This window comes from Zeus faber (assembly GCF_960531495.2).
Source record: "Zeus faber genome assembly, chromosome: 15".
Taxonomy (NCBI): Eukaryota; Metazoa; Chordata; class Actinopteri; order Zeiformes; family Zeidae; genus Zeus; species Zeus faber.
In genome coordinates, this window is record NC_137194.1 from 7,808,381 (window position 1) to 7,825,270 (window position 16,890).

The window sequence follows — 16,890 nt, forward strand, 5'->3', positions numbered from 1 at the left end:
CTTTAAACAGAAGGTCTTTTTGGCGTCGAGGCTGTGAGCGTTTCCCCCGGATTCTCAAATCATGTCTGTTTCTCCGTGACTCGGGATTTACTCCAAGTGCATTTCCTTCGTCAATTGTATTTTATTTGATGAACAGTCACTGGTGAGTTACTAAAAAGGCTTTGCAGAGACACTGAAGGTGTTTGACAAAGCAGTCAAAGTAAAACTTGTTTTTATATGTTGTAGATTGTGTGTAAAATGACTTTTAAGGCCACTGGTAAACACACACATGTTGAAACCGCACCAGACAAAGGGACACACTGGATGAACAACTCTTTCTCGGACTAAACAAATGACATTTATTCTGTTGTTTCACTCAATCTCATACATGACATGTTTGTACCAAAATAAAATGATGTTTTTTTTAATAATGATTTAACTTTATTGGTTTCACGCCCATGTTGAGTTTGTAGTTTCCCTGCCTGCAGTGAGACTCAACTTGCTGTGTCCGTCGATGTTCTTCTTTTAATGGTGAAACATTCTCATTTGAATTGTTCTGTTTTAACTTCGTTTTCTTTTCTGCAAAGTTCAGTTCAGTACTTACACGGCCCACGTATGAAGCAGGATGTGCCGTCAACCATCTTCTCATACTTCACCGGATGAATTAAATGGGGCTTTGAGTCTGTTTAAATACCTTTTTTAAGAAGTAAAACAACAAACAAACAAACACATGAATGAATTAGGATTTCAAAGTAACAGCAAGAACATAAATAGAAACAGACGAAACACTTTACAAAGACAGTTTGATCCAAGCATGAGCGCTGCAAACCTGGAAGACCTGTTCCACAGCAATATGACCATATGTTGGTCAAATAAAAAAATTGCATGAACAGGAAGTAAAAGGAGGAGTTGTTACAATATGATTTGATCATTTACACAGATTACTACTAGAGATACTGCAAGGTGCTTGAACATACAACTAGTATATGTTGATCTATATTACGAGTGTGAACCAATGTATAACTAGTATTTAAGGTGCAATAAAATACATGTAATTTCTTTACTCCTCCTAATAGATCAATTGTTTCTATGTTCTTTAAGGGATTGAAACCCACACAAAGCCTCATGTAACCATGTGCTTTCCCTTCTTGGTTTTATTATTGCTATTACCTGCACCGGGACGTGAGTACTTTTATTTCCTTCCCTTTCATGTATAACTTGTTCTGGACTGATAATAAAAATATCCTCATCCAAATGACTTGATTTATCTCATTAAGTATTTGAGCATCAAATCCTGATTCCTGTGTAATTATGTAGATCATTTTCATGGCATGCCCAGTGAATCTGTGGACATAATTACTGGGTACTTTATTTCCTTCCCTATCATGTATAACTTGTTCGGGAATGATAATAAAATATATTTATCCTTATCCAAATGACTTGATTTATCTGATTAAGTTTTGAGCATCAAATCCTGATTCCTGTGTGGAACCTGTAGATATGGAGCAGCACTTTGTAAAAGAGAGGTTAAAACAGGATAATTAATAGAAAGATTCAGTCATAAAATAATAAAAAGACAGACATGAGTTCAGTCTCACTGAAGGCAGGAAAACAAACTCCATATGCAGAGTATAGTATATGTTAAAGTAATGTATCTATTATAATACCCAGTGTCTGCTTATAATTGAGAGTGGTATTTCAAAGTCCCTATGCGAAGTGTAAATGTGAAGCACTTGGACATTGTACTGTGATTTAGATCTATATCAATAAACTCGACATGTACTTTTGCTTTTCAGTGAATCAGTATGTTTTGAATTGCACACTTGCTTTTATATAATGTATTTTATGCCAGATGTAAAATGTTTGATAATCTTTTTATTGTGGCCGCACAGCCACAATAAGATTATTCAAAAAAATTGGATTAATCTTATTGCGGCTGTGCGGCCAATTAGTTCATTTAATGCCATCTTGTGGCTCAAATATACAATTGCATCTTGACGCTTTGTAGTGTGAATGGCAATGACCTTGAAACATTTATTTAGACTTTCATTGACATAAATATATTTCCAATTCTCTTAGTTCAAGGAGCTAGAAAAAAACATTCAAAAGTGTCTGCTAAAAGATGATGTAAATAATTATTAAAGGAGTTAATATGATAGTATATAGTACTATAGTTCAACATATGACTTGGGGAGAAGGGGGCCTGGAGCTCCTCGCTCAGCCTGCTGCCACCGTGACCCGGCCCCGGATAAGCGGAGGAAAATGGATGGATGGATGGATAGTAGTTGTCTCTGAATTACAGGAATGGGTGTCCCTGGAATAACGCTTCTGTTACAATGTGGGTGGTCTTAAAAAGGACCTTTGGTTTGAGAAGCTGACAGCTTGGATTACTCTGATCTGGTGTACTTGGTGACGGCCTTGGTGCCCTCGGACACGGCGTGCTTGGCCAGCTCCCCGGGGAGCAGCAGGCGGACGGAGGTCTGGATCTCTATGGAGGTGATGGTGGAACGCTTGTTGTAGTGAGCCAGACGAGAGGCCTCACCGGCGATGCGCTCGAAGATGTCGTTGACGAACGAGTTCATGACTGCCATGGCCTTGGAGGAGATCCCGGTGTCGGGGTGGACCTGCTTCAGCACTTTGTACACGTAGATGGCGTAGCTCTCCTTCCTGGTCTTTCGGCGCTTCCTTCCGCCCTTGGCGGCGGCCTTGGACGCAGCTTTCTTGGAGCCCTCCTTGGGCGCTGACTTGACGCCGTGTTCGGGCATGGTGGTCGTGCAGCAACAATAGTTACGAATTGTAACTCGAGATTCCAGAGTGTAAGCGCAACTTTTCTAATTTGATATGGTACCTAATAGTTTTTGTCACAATTCTGATGATACAGATACCGACAATTTCTTAAATGGGTATAGGATTTTTCAAAATAATGGTAATTACAAAATAAGGTCATTACACTTCAAGTAAATCACATGACACATACCGGCCATCGATAACAAACTTATTACAAAAGCAAATATGAGTACAATTAAAGGTGCGATGTGTATAATTTAGAGGCATCTAGCTGTGAGGTTGCAGATCGCAACCAACGTAATACTAGGGTTGAACGATTAATCGAATTCAAACCGAAATTGCAATGTAATAGAACTCAATTTACAAATCGCAAAGTGTGCGATTAAAAAAATAAAATAAAATAAAATAAAAAGTGTGTTTTTCATATGTTACACAATCTAACTGACAGGGCTGTCCAGGGCCGGCTCTTCCTACGGGCGAGGTACCGAAGATGCGCGTTTCAGAGATGGGGAGCCAAATCTCCGCCCTGCCCCCCGGTGAGCGGCTCAACCTACTCCTTCACAACTGAATCAAACAAACAAAGAGGCGAAAGATGAAATTCATCTTTTTACGGTCACGCGTCAAGAGCCGAATCTCCATAAAGAGCCAAACTTTTCATCTCTAGTACACACCCCTGCAGTGCATCACCCGACCCCCTGGATGTCCATAAGATCTGGAAAAAATGCTGTGTAGCCCCTGGGCTTCACTGCTGCTACAGAGGTTGGGGTTACTGCACATCGTCAAAATTGTTCAGTTTTTGTTTTTTGTTAACTTTTTTTGTTAAATTTTGAGGTGTACTGTTCAGTTTGTTTGTTGATTTATTGTTATTATTTAGGTTTATATTGAATGTTTATTCACATTGCAAATTTTTTTGTAGTTCATTTTTAGGTCGTGTTGTTTTTTTTTTTGCTGTTTTTAAGGTTTGAATTTGTTATTTGGTGTTAGGTTTATTGTACATTGCCAAATTGTTCTTTATTTTTAGGTAATTTTGTAATAGTGTTTTTACTTTATATATACGTTTATTTATCTATTGCATACTTTAACTCACTGTAATAAGCCATTTCCTAATTGTAACATGTTTGAGATGAGTGACTCACGGAGGCATTAAAACGGCTGCGGCAGGTCTGGGGGAAACAATCGACAGTTCTTCTGCAGATTAGAGTGAAAGCAGATTAGACGAGGAGGTGAAATCAATTTGCTTTTCTCATGAACACGTCTAGACCAGTGTTCCCAACCTCGTTTCAACTACAACACACTTTTTACAGTGAAATATAACCCCACGGCGCTATACCACTGCCCTGTTAAAGAGACATGGAGAGCTGCTTTTTATTATTATGGCTTAGTAATGGATAGTGACGCAAGACTCGCACACAATTCGTTCGTAGTGAACAAACCTGTTAAATGACTCAGTAAAATCACTCCAGTAAAACTGAACTTAAACTGAAAATAATTAGAGGACAAAATAAAAATCCAAGGAAAAACAAGGTCGAGGCATAGTTCATATTGAATGTGACTGATTTACACTTAAATAAATCTTAACAATTAAATGATCCCTGTGAGAATTATATCCACAACTCAGAGCCGAACCGACTCTTCTGAATTGCGCCCGTTGTTCTGGAAGATAAAGATAAAGATAAGATAGGAAGTCCTCCCTCGCTCACCGTGCATTACACCAACTGAACCAAACGAGCCAACAGTAGGAAAATCGGACGACTCTTCCTGGTGAGGGGGTCGTCAAGAAACGAATTCCGAAAAAAGTCCTTTGGCCACTACGAGTAGCTTTCACTTTCAGAGTGACTTCTTCTGCTGGAGCTGCTATTCTGGCTTGAACTGATGAATTAGAGCAGCCTTGCAATTATAATGTCCATTATTTATTCATTTTTAAGTGGGATTTGAGTGGCATGACCAATCAGGTCTCCTCCTCTGCCCGGGTAGAGAGGTCAAACAGCCGGCCTTGTGAGGTGTTCCCTGTATGCTGCAGCTAGTACCTACCAAAAGGTCCACAGAGGAGCTACTGTAGCACAAATTGCTGAAAAAGTTAATGCCGCTATGACAGAAAGGTGTCAGAACACACAGTGCATCACAGCTCGCTGCGTATGGGGCTGCCTACAATGGGCATGTGAGCATCAGAACTGGACCATGGAAGAAGGTGGCCTGGTCTGATGGATCACGTTTTCTTTTAAATCATGTGGATGGGGTGGTGCGTGTGCGTCATTTACATGGGGAAGAGATGGCACCAGGATGCACTATGGGAAGAAGGAAAGCCAGCGGCGGCAGTGTGATGCTCTGGGCAATGTCCTGCTGGGAAACCTTGGGTCCTGGCATTCATGTGGATGTTACTTTGACACAAACCACCTACATAAACACTGTAAGGTGGGTCAGAGCTGTTTTGGTGGCACAAAGGGGACCTACACAAAATTAGGCAGGTGGTTTAAATGTTGTGGCTGATCAGTGTATACAGTACAGAGATAGCATTATTCAAATTGGCCAGAGCCCATAAAAGGGAAGGTAAAGGGAGCCCATGAAGGAACTTCTCACCAAGTATCTCTCTGACATTCTGCATGATGCATTACTGTTGTCAAAACCAAGAGAGGGATTCTCAAAACGACCACACAAGCCAGATCTGTGGATGTTCTCTGTGGCCTCCAAGGTTTGGGACATGGTAGAAGAGAGAAGGGTTAATGGCAAGATGGATGTCGCTCCATGTGGTTCCTCCCTCCATGCATATTAGTTGACAACCAGAAGATCACCAAGTCCCATCACCATAGCAATGTTCACATGTTTAGTTTTTTTGTTGTTTCAACATTGTTATGGAAATTCCTGGACAGTAAAATGTGTTCATTGGTTGCTCTGCTTAAAAACTAGAAGGATGTAAATGCATAGACATTTATGGAGTGTTAATAGTTACTGCTTTTGGCGTTTGGGCTCCATCAGATAAAATAATGTGTTGATGTAGAATAAGGTCTTTCGGAAATAATTTGGACGGAGATTCTTGGCACTGGATACTGGTGGAACATGCTTCTGAACAGACAATAGAGCCACGCGAGAATAGTATTGATTATCATGTGAAATTGGTGCAGGTGATTCAAATGAAATTAGAATGAATCCAAAATGTGTATTGCTTCATAAACCAAGCTGTAGCATTTGAACTTATCATTCTCCATTTATTTTGAACACTTCAGTTCAGGAAAAACAATTAGTGCAAATCATACATGAAGAAATTGACATTTTTCAATTAATAAATATTTTACATGTTGAGATGCTTGAAGCACTTTTCAGTTAAAATAACTTCCCCAAACTATCCTGTGTACCTAACAGACCAGCCTGTCTAAATTAAATAGATGAAAACAAAACAATAAGCATTTAGAATTTTCATGTTATTCTTAATAAACACAGATAGGATTTACTATCCTTCCACACTTTTCTATAACTGTAATTACATTTTTTTTTAAATATTATACCCTGTATAGCAAATCCATGGATATCCAATCCAAATTGTTTGCGGTGAAAAAATAAATTGAAATACAGTGTGTGACTTTCACTTGTTGAAATAAGATGTTTCCATATATATTTCAATACAGATCTCAAGGACAATAAAGCATTTTTGACAACTCAAATTTTCATACATAAAGAAAATAAACAACATTCTATTTTTTTTTTGTTTTTTTTTAAAGGAATAACTGAATTATCTGGCTGGAAAAAAATATGTGAAAAATAAACATAAAAAGCAAACAAGGTTGCCGTAAATAAAACAGAATTTGGCATAACAAAGCAAATGAACCCTGTTAATGCTTCCAGTTGCTCTTCTATTGTTAAACTGAGAAAACACATTTAATCTGTATTTAACATCCATCTTTTATAATTGCAGTGCAGTAAACTGTTTATTTTATTTTTTTTTTTTAATAATCACTCATCACGAGAGCTCATCATGACTGAATAATCTCCCATAAAAAATAACCGACTGCCAACCAGATAATATTGTATATACAGATTAGACTGGTGATTTCAGAAAAAAATATTCACATAAATGATAGGAACACTTCCCAAAAACATCCACCCTGAAGCCTCCACTACACTGGGAGACTCATATCTTCCACATCTCACCCCCTCACCATTTTGTTTCAGGTTTCGCCTTCAACTTTTCTTCAGGGTGTAATTCCATGCGTGGACTGACAACCAAAAGGAACAATCAAGTCTTCACATTAAAACCCTTATTTCCTTGAAAGTAACCCCAAGTAACCTCCTAAAAAGTCTACAGGGCAACGAAAACGATGTGTAGCTTCCCTACAAGCTGGTGACATGCAGTAGGGGTTGAAAACTAAAAGGCCACAGACAAACAATGAGGAAAAGTGCGACTTGCATGCCAGAAATGATTGCCCCCTTTTAATATTTTCATTAAATCTTAGAGACCTCCTCTAAATTATTTTGTTGACATTTTGTGACAAGTGTGATGCGTTGCAGACCAACGGGTCAGTTTCATCAAAGTGCACATCAGATCGTTCAATCAGAAAGTTTCCCAAATGGGCACAAAGTCTACAAAACCCTCTGTTGCCCCAAAAAGTTAGCAAATCTCAACACAAGCCACTTTGAGGTCAGCGCCATATCCTTTATTTGGGATACGGCTCGAGCCGGGTACATGACTTGAGCAGAGTCAAGTCATGTCATACAGTGCAATCCATGGCTCCACACTGGGTTCCAGCAAACGACACATTTCCACTCCTTTGAGTCCTCCACCTCCCTCAACTGAAGCCGGATGGGAGCGTCACACAGCAGGATGCTGAACGGGAAGATAGAGAAAAACACATTAATGGGGAAACAGTGTTGATCTGCATGAAACCCCCGAGATTTTCATCAGTTTTTCTGCATTATGGATCCATTTTTATTCACCAACACCTTTGTTTGTGATTCCCTTTCATTGTGATGTTTGGGAGCTCACTGTGCCTGTATTTCTTGTTGCTGAGCAACACAATTAAATTTGGCTAAATCAAGTTAGTTTTCATACCTGCCGGTCCCTTATGGGCTGCCGGATGGGTCTGGGGGAGTCTTTTGTTGAGGCTGTAGCGCTCTGCTGTCGGCCATTGGTACCCGTTCCCATTTCTCCACCTTGGCTCTGGCTAGTAGGAGCCTCCTTCACCTTGAGCTGTGGCTGAGTGGGATGGGGCTTTACAACTGTGATTGTAATTGGGATTTCCTTGACACCAGGATGCACTCTGCTGTACTGCCGCATCGAGGGGTTGAAAGTGCGAATGATGGGAAGCTCATTCAGCGTTGGCGCCTCCTGTTTTTGCTGGACACTTTCCTTTATGATGATTTTGCTTCTTTTGCTTGGAAGGACCGTTTGGACGGGTAAGATGGCTGGCCTCTTCGCAGGCCCAGAGGCGTGGACTCTTGTTTTCTGGTCCTGGGCTGCGGTTTGCCGTTTTTCCTCGAGGCGGGAGGCCGCTCTGAGGAGATGACCATTGTTTTCCTTGGTGACAGAGACGCCGCCATCTTTTCTCTTCTTGACCTCTTGAGGTTTCTTGGGGCAAACAGCCATATGTTTAGTCCGACTGCGGCGCATGGTAAACTCCCTGCTACAGTGCGGGCAGACGAATAACTCCTGTTCCTCCCCCGAGTGAGCAGTAGTGGGTTTGTTTGACACAGAGGTTTGCTTATTTCTCTGGGACATAGCCCTCTGGACCAAGTTCTTTTTCTTTTTGTTGAGCGCCCTAAGCTTCATTGTCACTGGTGTTTCTTGGTTAGATCTGGACCGGTTCGCCTGGCTGGCTCTGTGAGGAGCATTAAGGCCATTGGAAGCATTTGTAGAGGACAGCACTCTATTTTGGGCTTTTGCAAAGTGGCGTAGGGGGATGGGATTCTTCTTGGGTGTGTACCGTCTTTTGTCACTGGCACTCGCACAGGCTAGGATGTGCTTGTGCAGCTCTGGCATGTTGTCAAAGCTTTTCCCACACTTTGTGCAACGGATTGCAGTGCTGAAGGTCTGAGGGATGTTGTGGGTGGTAAAGTTGGTTGCGGAAGCCACGGATCCAGCCGGTGACCTATTGTGGTATGGAAACGGAGGCGGCTTGAAACTGGGATAGTGCTGGTTGATGCCGAGACGCACGTCAGGTTCTTTGAGTTTGTTGCAATCTGAGGTCATGATTTTAACTGTCGTGAGTAGCTCTTCAGTAGCACTATCCACTACAACCTCTTCTTTTTTTATAGGTTTATTAGACTCTACCGAGGCAGAGGGCGCTGACGCATCAACTTTTGGTGAGTTGTAATTTTGAGGCCTAAGTTTGCCCTTTTCCTCCTCTGTATGAGTACATTGTTGGCCAGGGTGCAGCTCCTCCTGATGGTCTTTCAGATTGCAAAGGTAGACAAATTCTTTTGTGCAGGCACCGCAAACATAAGTCTTGCCTACTCCGTGGAGGGCTGAACGATGCTCGAGCAAAGCAGACGGCTTGCCGAAGAGAAGCACGCAGAACTCACATTTGTAGGGCCATTCATCAGCGTGGTCACCTACGTGATGGCCTAACTCCTTCATCGAGTGAAAAAGCTTTTCGCACACGTTGCAAGCAAAGTTCTTGGTGAAGGTCTGTTCCTGTGTGCCGCTCGGTGGGTCATTTAAGGATTCTTCCACTTGCTCCACCGGCTCAGAAGAGGGCGGAGTTTTGGCCTCAGTTGGGGAAATTGATTCATCAGCAGTTTCCTCCTCTTTTAGGCTTGGCTCCATTTCACTAACGACAGGTTCTGAACTGTGATTTGAGTCACTTCCAGTGGAACAATCCGATATAACTGCAGAGGTGGTGGACACTGATTCAGCAATGGACGAAACCAGAATAGCTGGGTCAATGGTTTGAGTGTTAGGTAATGATACAATCTGCTGCTGTTCAATTTGATTTATAACCATCTGGGCAGGGCCAGGAGGCTCAGCAACACTTTCCTGTAATGAAATTGCAGCTGGGACAATATTCCCTGGTCCTTCAAGGGATATTGTGCATTCTATCAGTACCGTGTTGCTGGTAATATTATAAGAGTTGATAAGAGAATCATTTAAAGTTAAAGTGGGCGTGAATGGCACCTCTGCTCCAACAGGAGACTCGACCACAGGTGCATTGAGAGCCATTGGATCAGTGAGAACGACATGATCAGGTAGTTGAATGGCTGGGTTGAGGGGTTGGGAAAGACTAATAAGACTTGCAGCATTTGCGGTGGTAAATGCAGCAGTTAAATCACAGTCTGGGGGTTGTAGCGGATTTCCTGTGCAGATTACCAATGGTTCAGGAGCCATGTTCGGGGTTAAAACCTGGACCGCGTGGCTTGAAGGACTAGCAATAGAAGTAGGTGGTGCTAAAACTGTAATTAACGAGGGAGCGGCTGGTAGAATTGAGTGAGACGCTGGGGAAGCAAGTGCTATTGTGCAAGGAGGGGCTGGCAGCAAGGAGACCGGAGTAAATGGGGAGCTTAGACTGAGAGAACTAGAAGGTAGGGCGAGTCCATAGACAAGTCCTTGGGTAATAGGTTCTGTTGGAATCACCATGTCTGAACCAGTAACTATGGCAAAATCTGTGACTAACGGGGCATCAGAATTCCCTAGGCTTAAGTTTTGCCCTTCATTGGCGTACTCATTCATCAACACCTTCTCCAACATGCAGGTGTTCGGTTTCTTTTTTCTCAACAGGGGTTGTGGAGCAAAACTTGGTAAGGCTGAATCTGGGTCATCAAGGACCTTTTTTTGCAAACTTAAGTCAAGCACAGCTTCTGTAAGGACTGTGTCTGCGTTCCTTTTGACAGCATTTGAGAGGTCGAGTGGTTGTTGGTTACAAGAATTACCACCACTTATTGATGACCAGCTCTCTTCCAACATATGATTGGTAACTGGTTCCTCTACTGGTGGGGTTGTATCATCCTTCTTGTTAAGTATTAGTGCAGGCGAGTCAGGCTGAGTCTCTAAATGCGCTACATCAATGTAATCACATTCTCCCTCATCTGGTGTCATTTTCTCCACATTAGCTGTTGAGTTTTTTTGTGGAGAGTTGGGAGGTGATCCGGTCCTCCTTTTAAACCTCCCGTTGCCTGCAGGCAGGACAGAAAGGGAGAGTGGCGAACAAAACTTCTGACCATCTGTGATGAGGGCAAGTGTAGGCGCAAGTCCATCTTGCTTCACCAGGAGCTGTTTGAGCTTCGGAGACAGAAACACCGTGCTTTCCTTATGGGCAACTGTTGATTCTGCATTCTGAGGAAGCAAGTTTTCAATTATAGAAGTTAAAAGTGATGATGAAGATGAGGAGACAACGACCTCAGACTCAAGTTCAGTTTTAATTTGAGGTAAAAGGGGTGGTGTTGCTGTTCTTCTCTTGGCCACTGGGGAACCATGCATATCTTTGCCCGTTATGGATTCTGAATTGAGGACCTGGCTGATTTGAGCCGGATCAAGCATCAGGGCATCCAGTCCGACCAAAGCAGAAGACCCAGGATTGAGGTCAACTACTTCACAGCTGCTTACTGTGCTCGTTGACAGTATCTTTCCATCAATGTAAAAGCTCAGGTTCTCTGAGATATCGCTAGAGACATCTAGCATATACTGTTCTGTCAGGGTTCTGCCACTGCCCTGAACGGCTACAGCATTTGTAGAATCCGTAAATTGTGGTTCTCCACTGGACATTTCGTCAGCATTTGCCTCCTGAGGGAGCTGAGCAGCATCTGCCTGTTTTACTACAAGAGGACGCTCGTGAACCCTGCGCTCATGTCGCCGCTTGTTAGTATGTGCACTAAATACTTTTTCACAGTACTTGCAAGCATGACCTCCTTCCAATTCTTGATTATCATCTTGCAACAAAGTCTGTTTGCCACAAGCCAAAACAGGAGTGCCAGAGCTACTCGGCAGTAAATGCACATCTAGATTAACATGTTTTGAATTACTTAGACAATCCACCGGCCTGGGCGGGGCATTTTGTTGATGCTTTTCAGGCTGCCAATGATCTAGGTTCGCAGCCAAAGTGGTGTTACTGTCGCTGTGCTCATACGAATCTGTGTGGTTGTTTGCAAAATCGTGGATCTGAATGTGCCGTTCAACGTCTTGTTTGCTGCTGAAGTGTCTCTCACAGTGCTGACAGGGATATGAGTCCCACTCCAAATCAATAACCTTGTTCTCATGATGTTCAGTAGAAAATGACTGGCACACATCCAGTTCAGTGCCAGCGTCCTCTGGGTCGCTGGCAGGTGTCTGTTGTTGTTGTACTTCTTCTTCTTCTTCTTCTTCTTCTTCTTCTTCTTCCTCCTCCTCCTCCTCCTCCTCCTCCTCACACCCCCCCTCCTCTTCCTCATCTATATCTTCATCACCTCCAAACTCAGAGATACACAAGTAAGGAGAATCCTCCATCATGTGGGCGAGTTGTCCTGTTCTTTGACAGAGTGGCAGGCGATGCCAGAACTGCTTTCACACCTGTTACGTGGATAAAGACAGTCATATAGAAATCAACAAATGGTAACATAACGGTCAAGTATCAGGGATTACAGAAATTGTACAAAATAAAATTCTCACACACACACACACACACACACACACACACACACACACACACACACACACACACACACACACACACACACACACACACACACACACACACACACACACACACACACACACACACCTTTTCTTCTTGGCTTTTTAATGGCAGCTTGACTTCTGGTTTTGTAGCAACTTTTAAATGCCCAACCACACGTATGCAAATGGCTCATTCACGTATGGATCCGTTTGCGTTAGTATTTGTGTTTTGTGACACAAATCACGTCAGAGTGGTGGTTCAGGGGGGTTGGAGTGGATCCTGGAGTGGAGTGGAGTGGAATGGACTCTCACTATAGCAGAAGTCAAAAACCGCAAATACAAAAATGCAAACTGATCCACATGTGAATAAACCATTTAAATGTGTGTTCATGCATTCATAAATCATTTGGATTTATTTTATTATACACACATTTGTGAATTTTGACAATTCTTTCCATATAATTGTCGAATAGCAAAAATATTCAATTGTGTTTACACTTCCAGCAGGTTAACAATGTTACATTTTTATCATTCGTAATTGTTGTAGAATAAAAACATGTCATCCATCCAAGGAACACTCAAATAATTTGATCAATGACCAATCCTGTAGTTAGCACTACAGCCAGTTAACGTTTAAGGGGACCTCTTATGTGTTTCCTTATTTTCTATCATATATAATGTTACAATGTCGGAAACAATGAGGTAAACTAATGACAAAGTAAGCGCTGAGAGAAAACGCTCAGGCTTCTGACCGCTCTGTTTACAAAGGCGTCGCCCTCCGTGTCACCCACAAGCCTGGAGCATGGCAACTGAAGTAGGAACAAACTTTTAAATTAGGCCTCGTCGATCTGATATGAGTGAAGAGTGAGCAAATGGATTGCTTATTTTTCACCTCAAATTTTTCAGAAACAGATTTTAGTGTAGTGAAATCAGTGAAATCAGTGAAAGTTCACAGAGTAAATAACAATAGGGCCTTGAGTTTCTCAAACCCGACTGGCTCACAGAACACGGCACCTGTGCTAAAACCCCATTGGCTCAGAACTAGGGGTTTGGCTGCTCATTCCAAATTAAAGCTACACACACTGAAACAGCCCGTTTTGGAACAAGGCGGGTTTAGAGGCATGTCACAATCACTCGAATGCATATGTGGTATTTTCAGCCAAAAACATGTTTTGGGGACCTCAGAGACCTATATTATTTACCGTGTGTAGAAAGGAACGTAATAGGTCCACTTTAATATTATAGCATTTTACTTCCATCAAATAGAGAAAGCACAACCTGAAATGCAAGCACCAAATTAAAAGTCTGTATTACGATCATAATTCCTCACCATTTCAACAGCTAATGCAGGGGATGCCACATGTTTTCAACATACTGTATGAAAACAGGCTGCAGTGCTCTGTGGAAAAGAATAGCAGAATAATCAACTTGCTGAAAAGCCAGTAATGGCACAAGTCCTTAGCTTGGCCAATTGGCTAATAAATTATGAAAATGAAAATAAAATAAATTTATGAAGCTATTTTAACTTGACATTTTGACCATCTCTTTAACCTTTAAAAACAACGTTGTGTTTTAAAAAAAGGACACATAAATAAATAAATACACTCCAAGGGACATCAACCCACTAACAACGAGTTGGATAAAAGAAACAAACTAGTTTTGGCATGAAGAGGATTTGAATAAAACACAAGGTTTATGCAGCTTTCATGGCAGATTAATTCCATTTAAAATGATGGACCATACTTTATCAATCTCTGGGAGAAATTTCTTCTCTACATTTTACCCATCCTAGTATCTGACTTATCCCGGGGACCAACTCCAGATCTGAATCATTGCCTTGCCCAGGGGCATTGGCAGGAGTGTCGAGAGGACATTGAAGTGAACACGGGGAGAACATTCAGACTCTGCACAGAAAAGACCCTGTGCTAACCACTGAGCCACCATACCCTTTATTTACTATATTTCTAAAGCTACATGGCATATAGGCTAATCCAGCACCATAACGATTGTTACCATAGTGAAGCTTGGCTGAGTATGTGTTCTTTTTCCCAGCAAAGTCACTGGTTTATGCACATACGTTACATACAACTCTCCCCCCAAGGATTTGAATACAACAACCGTCTGCTGCCAGTCTACAGAGCAGCCCTGGATTGGGATGGTGCATGACGGCACCTCAATGATAAACGTCTTCATGTGCACGGAGGATCAATTTAAGCCGCAAAGCAAGACGCATTTGATACAACACTCTCCATTTGTCTCCCATTCGATATTGCAAAACCAAGCCTTCAAGTCAAGCCTTCAAGCGATCATTTTTATCTACCCTTTGTGACAGCACTGCAGCGGTCCTATCATTACATTACACATGCATCAATTTAATTTCACGTACGTTTTCATTGCTATGCACGTGTAGTGCACGGGTTGCAGTTTATATGCAGACGCACTCATGAAAACACACGTAAACAAAGCTGTGATGTTGTGTTAAGGCGCTGCTCACTCAGACTGCAGTCAATAGTGGATGGTGGAGGGTGACTCAAGAGATAAAAATAAAAAAACAAAAAGAAATTCAAAATAATTTGCTTAAACTTAAAGATTTTGCAACTCTAGTTCACCCATTGACGTCTAGAAGAGAGTGTGAAGTAATATCAGTATTAATATATGTGTAGTACATAGGTGGGCGCATGTACTGTAGGTGCCTTCTTCGAGGTAAACAGCTGCTCCAAAAGCTCAGCTTTGTGACATAACAAACGTATTAGGCATCGTTCCCCTATGTTTACATGCGTTTCCATGACGACTGGATTTCTCAGTCTTGTGGAATACGTCATTATTTGCGCAGCACCTTCCATACACGTCATGCTTTACATTAATAGAAAAAAAAAAGTGAATGATAGAAACGTAAACAAGAGAACTTCATTAAATAAAGATAAATATAGATTATACTCCGTTTTGGATTATAAACATACACGAAGGATCACGACCATCGGAGAATCATTATCTCTTGGAATATTGGTCTCAAACGATGGGATCACCTGTAATTAATGCAGCCTAAACATTACTGTGAAAACATCCCGCTCCTGTTGGCATCGGATGGGGGTCAAACCGTCTTTTATTGGGACACAGGCCATTTAGGATGACTAGTGTCAGCTCCCCGTGACGCTCCCAGTCCTGTCTCCATAGCTGGCGAGTCAGACCACACGTCGCCACAGCCAGTTCTGCAGGACACAAGCGCCTCGCACAGAGACGACCCTGTCTGCTTCCCAACGCATCGTTTAAAAAAAAAAAAAACCCGCCGTTGTCAATAAACACGACGCAAAAAAACAAAAACAAAAACGCGTTTAAATCCAACCGCGGCGTGCAGTTTCACTTTCACTTTCATTCAAAGTGAACAAATCAGCTGATTTCGGCCCTTTACGCGTTAGCATAGCACGGCTCGCCGCAGCCGATTGAACACTCATGTAACACTAAGCTCATATAATACAAAACGTTGGAGGCTAATTCCACCATATTCTTTGGTAAAAAAGGGGTTTTACTTTTCGTACATACTCTGTATTTCCAGGGGAACTGTCGTCCAGCAGGTGCAGACCGTTTCCAGTTTACGGTTGTATGTTGATTTTTACAAACTCCTCTTCCCTGTTGTGGGGACACCTGGTTCACCCTGCGTTCTGATTGGTCGGGAGGTAAGTCCCTGACCAATCACCAACGCGTTTACTGCGGGAGGAGGCGCTTCTCAGGAAAAAATATAGAAGGTATACAATTAGAATTGATAAAATTCGAATAAATAAAAAGTTGTTTGATTTTAGGTTTATAGTACATTGCCGTTTTTTTCTATTAGTTTTTATTTATTTAATGATGTTGGCTATTGATAAAGTGAATGAATAAAATATCTGTATCTATCTCTCTTTTGTTTTTTAGAAGCAAAACATATGACAAATCACAAATTCTATGAAACAATGTTAAACTTTTTTTTTACCAAAATACATTTGTAAAAAAAACTTTTCTAATTCCACCAGCAAAAGCTTTTGGTAGTAGAATTCGAAATATATGTATAAAGGCAGTAATATCCTGAAATGAATAAAATAAATGAAAACAAATACACAGACTAAATATAACGGATATATTATTATTATTATTATTATTATTATTATTATAAACATGGTTGAATATTATGTGCATGCAGGCCGTTCACTGATTAAAATGAAAAATTGTGTATTATTGTGGCAACATTTTCCAGAAATATCTACTTATACCAAAACTCTGCTGATTATTTGTATTACCACAGGACATTCTGGGGATCCTGGTGCGTGGATTACCCTTGTTTTAGCCTTTTAAACCCCCCATTACCGCAGTGTGTTCGATTGTCCTGAGGAGGGAGCCAGATTCACTTAATCTCCAGTGGAAAAACCTTATCCGTGTAAATTGGGTAAGTCAGCATGATAATGCACCATGTCCCCAAGCAAAAACCGTCTCAAACTGGTTTCATGAACGTGACAATGAGTTCCATGTTCTTCAGTGGCCTTCCCAGTCACCCGATCTGAATCCAACATAACACCTTTGGG

At 41.6% G+C, this 16,890-nt stretch overlaps 2 protein-coding genes across 2 annotated transcripts; both read right to left on the bottom strand.

The window, feature by feature from the left end:
* Positions 1-2,366: 2,366 nt before the first annotated feature.
* On the bottom strand, positions 2,367-2,744 carry LOC307240715 (histone H2B 1/2-like; the record flags this gene model as incomplete). The annotated part of the gene is made up of 1 exon (XM_080014562.1): positions 2,367-2,744. The coding sequence occupies one exon, from the start codon at positions 2,742-2,744 to the stop codon at positions 2,367-2,369; it is 378 nt and encodes a 125-aa protein (XP_079870688.1).
* Positions 2,745-6,077: 3,333 nt separating this feature from the next.
* On the bottom strand, positions 6,078-12,172 carry LOC307240716 (PR domain zinc finger protein 2-like; the record flags this gene model as incomplete). The annotated part of the gene is made up of 3 exons (XM_080014563.1): positions 6,078-7,582; positions 7,808-11,616; positions 12,094-12,172. 3 exons carry the CDS (start codon positions 12,170-12,172, stop codon positions 7,568-7,570), a joined length of 3,903 nt encoding a protein of 1,300 aa, XP_079870689.1. The 3' UTR covers positions 6,078-7,567.
* Between the last annotated feature and the right edge of the window lie 4,718 nt (positions 12,173-16,890).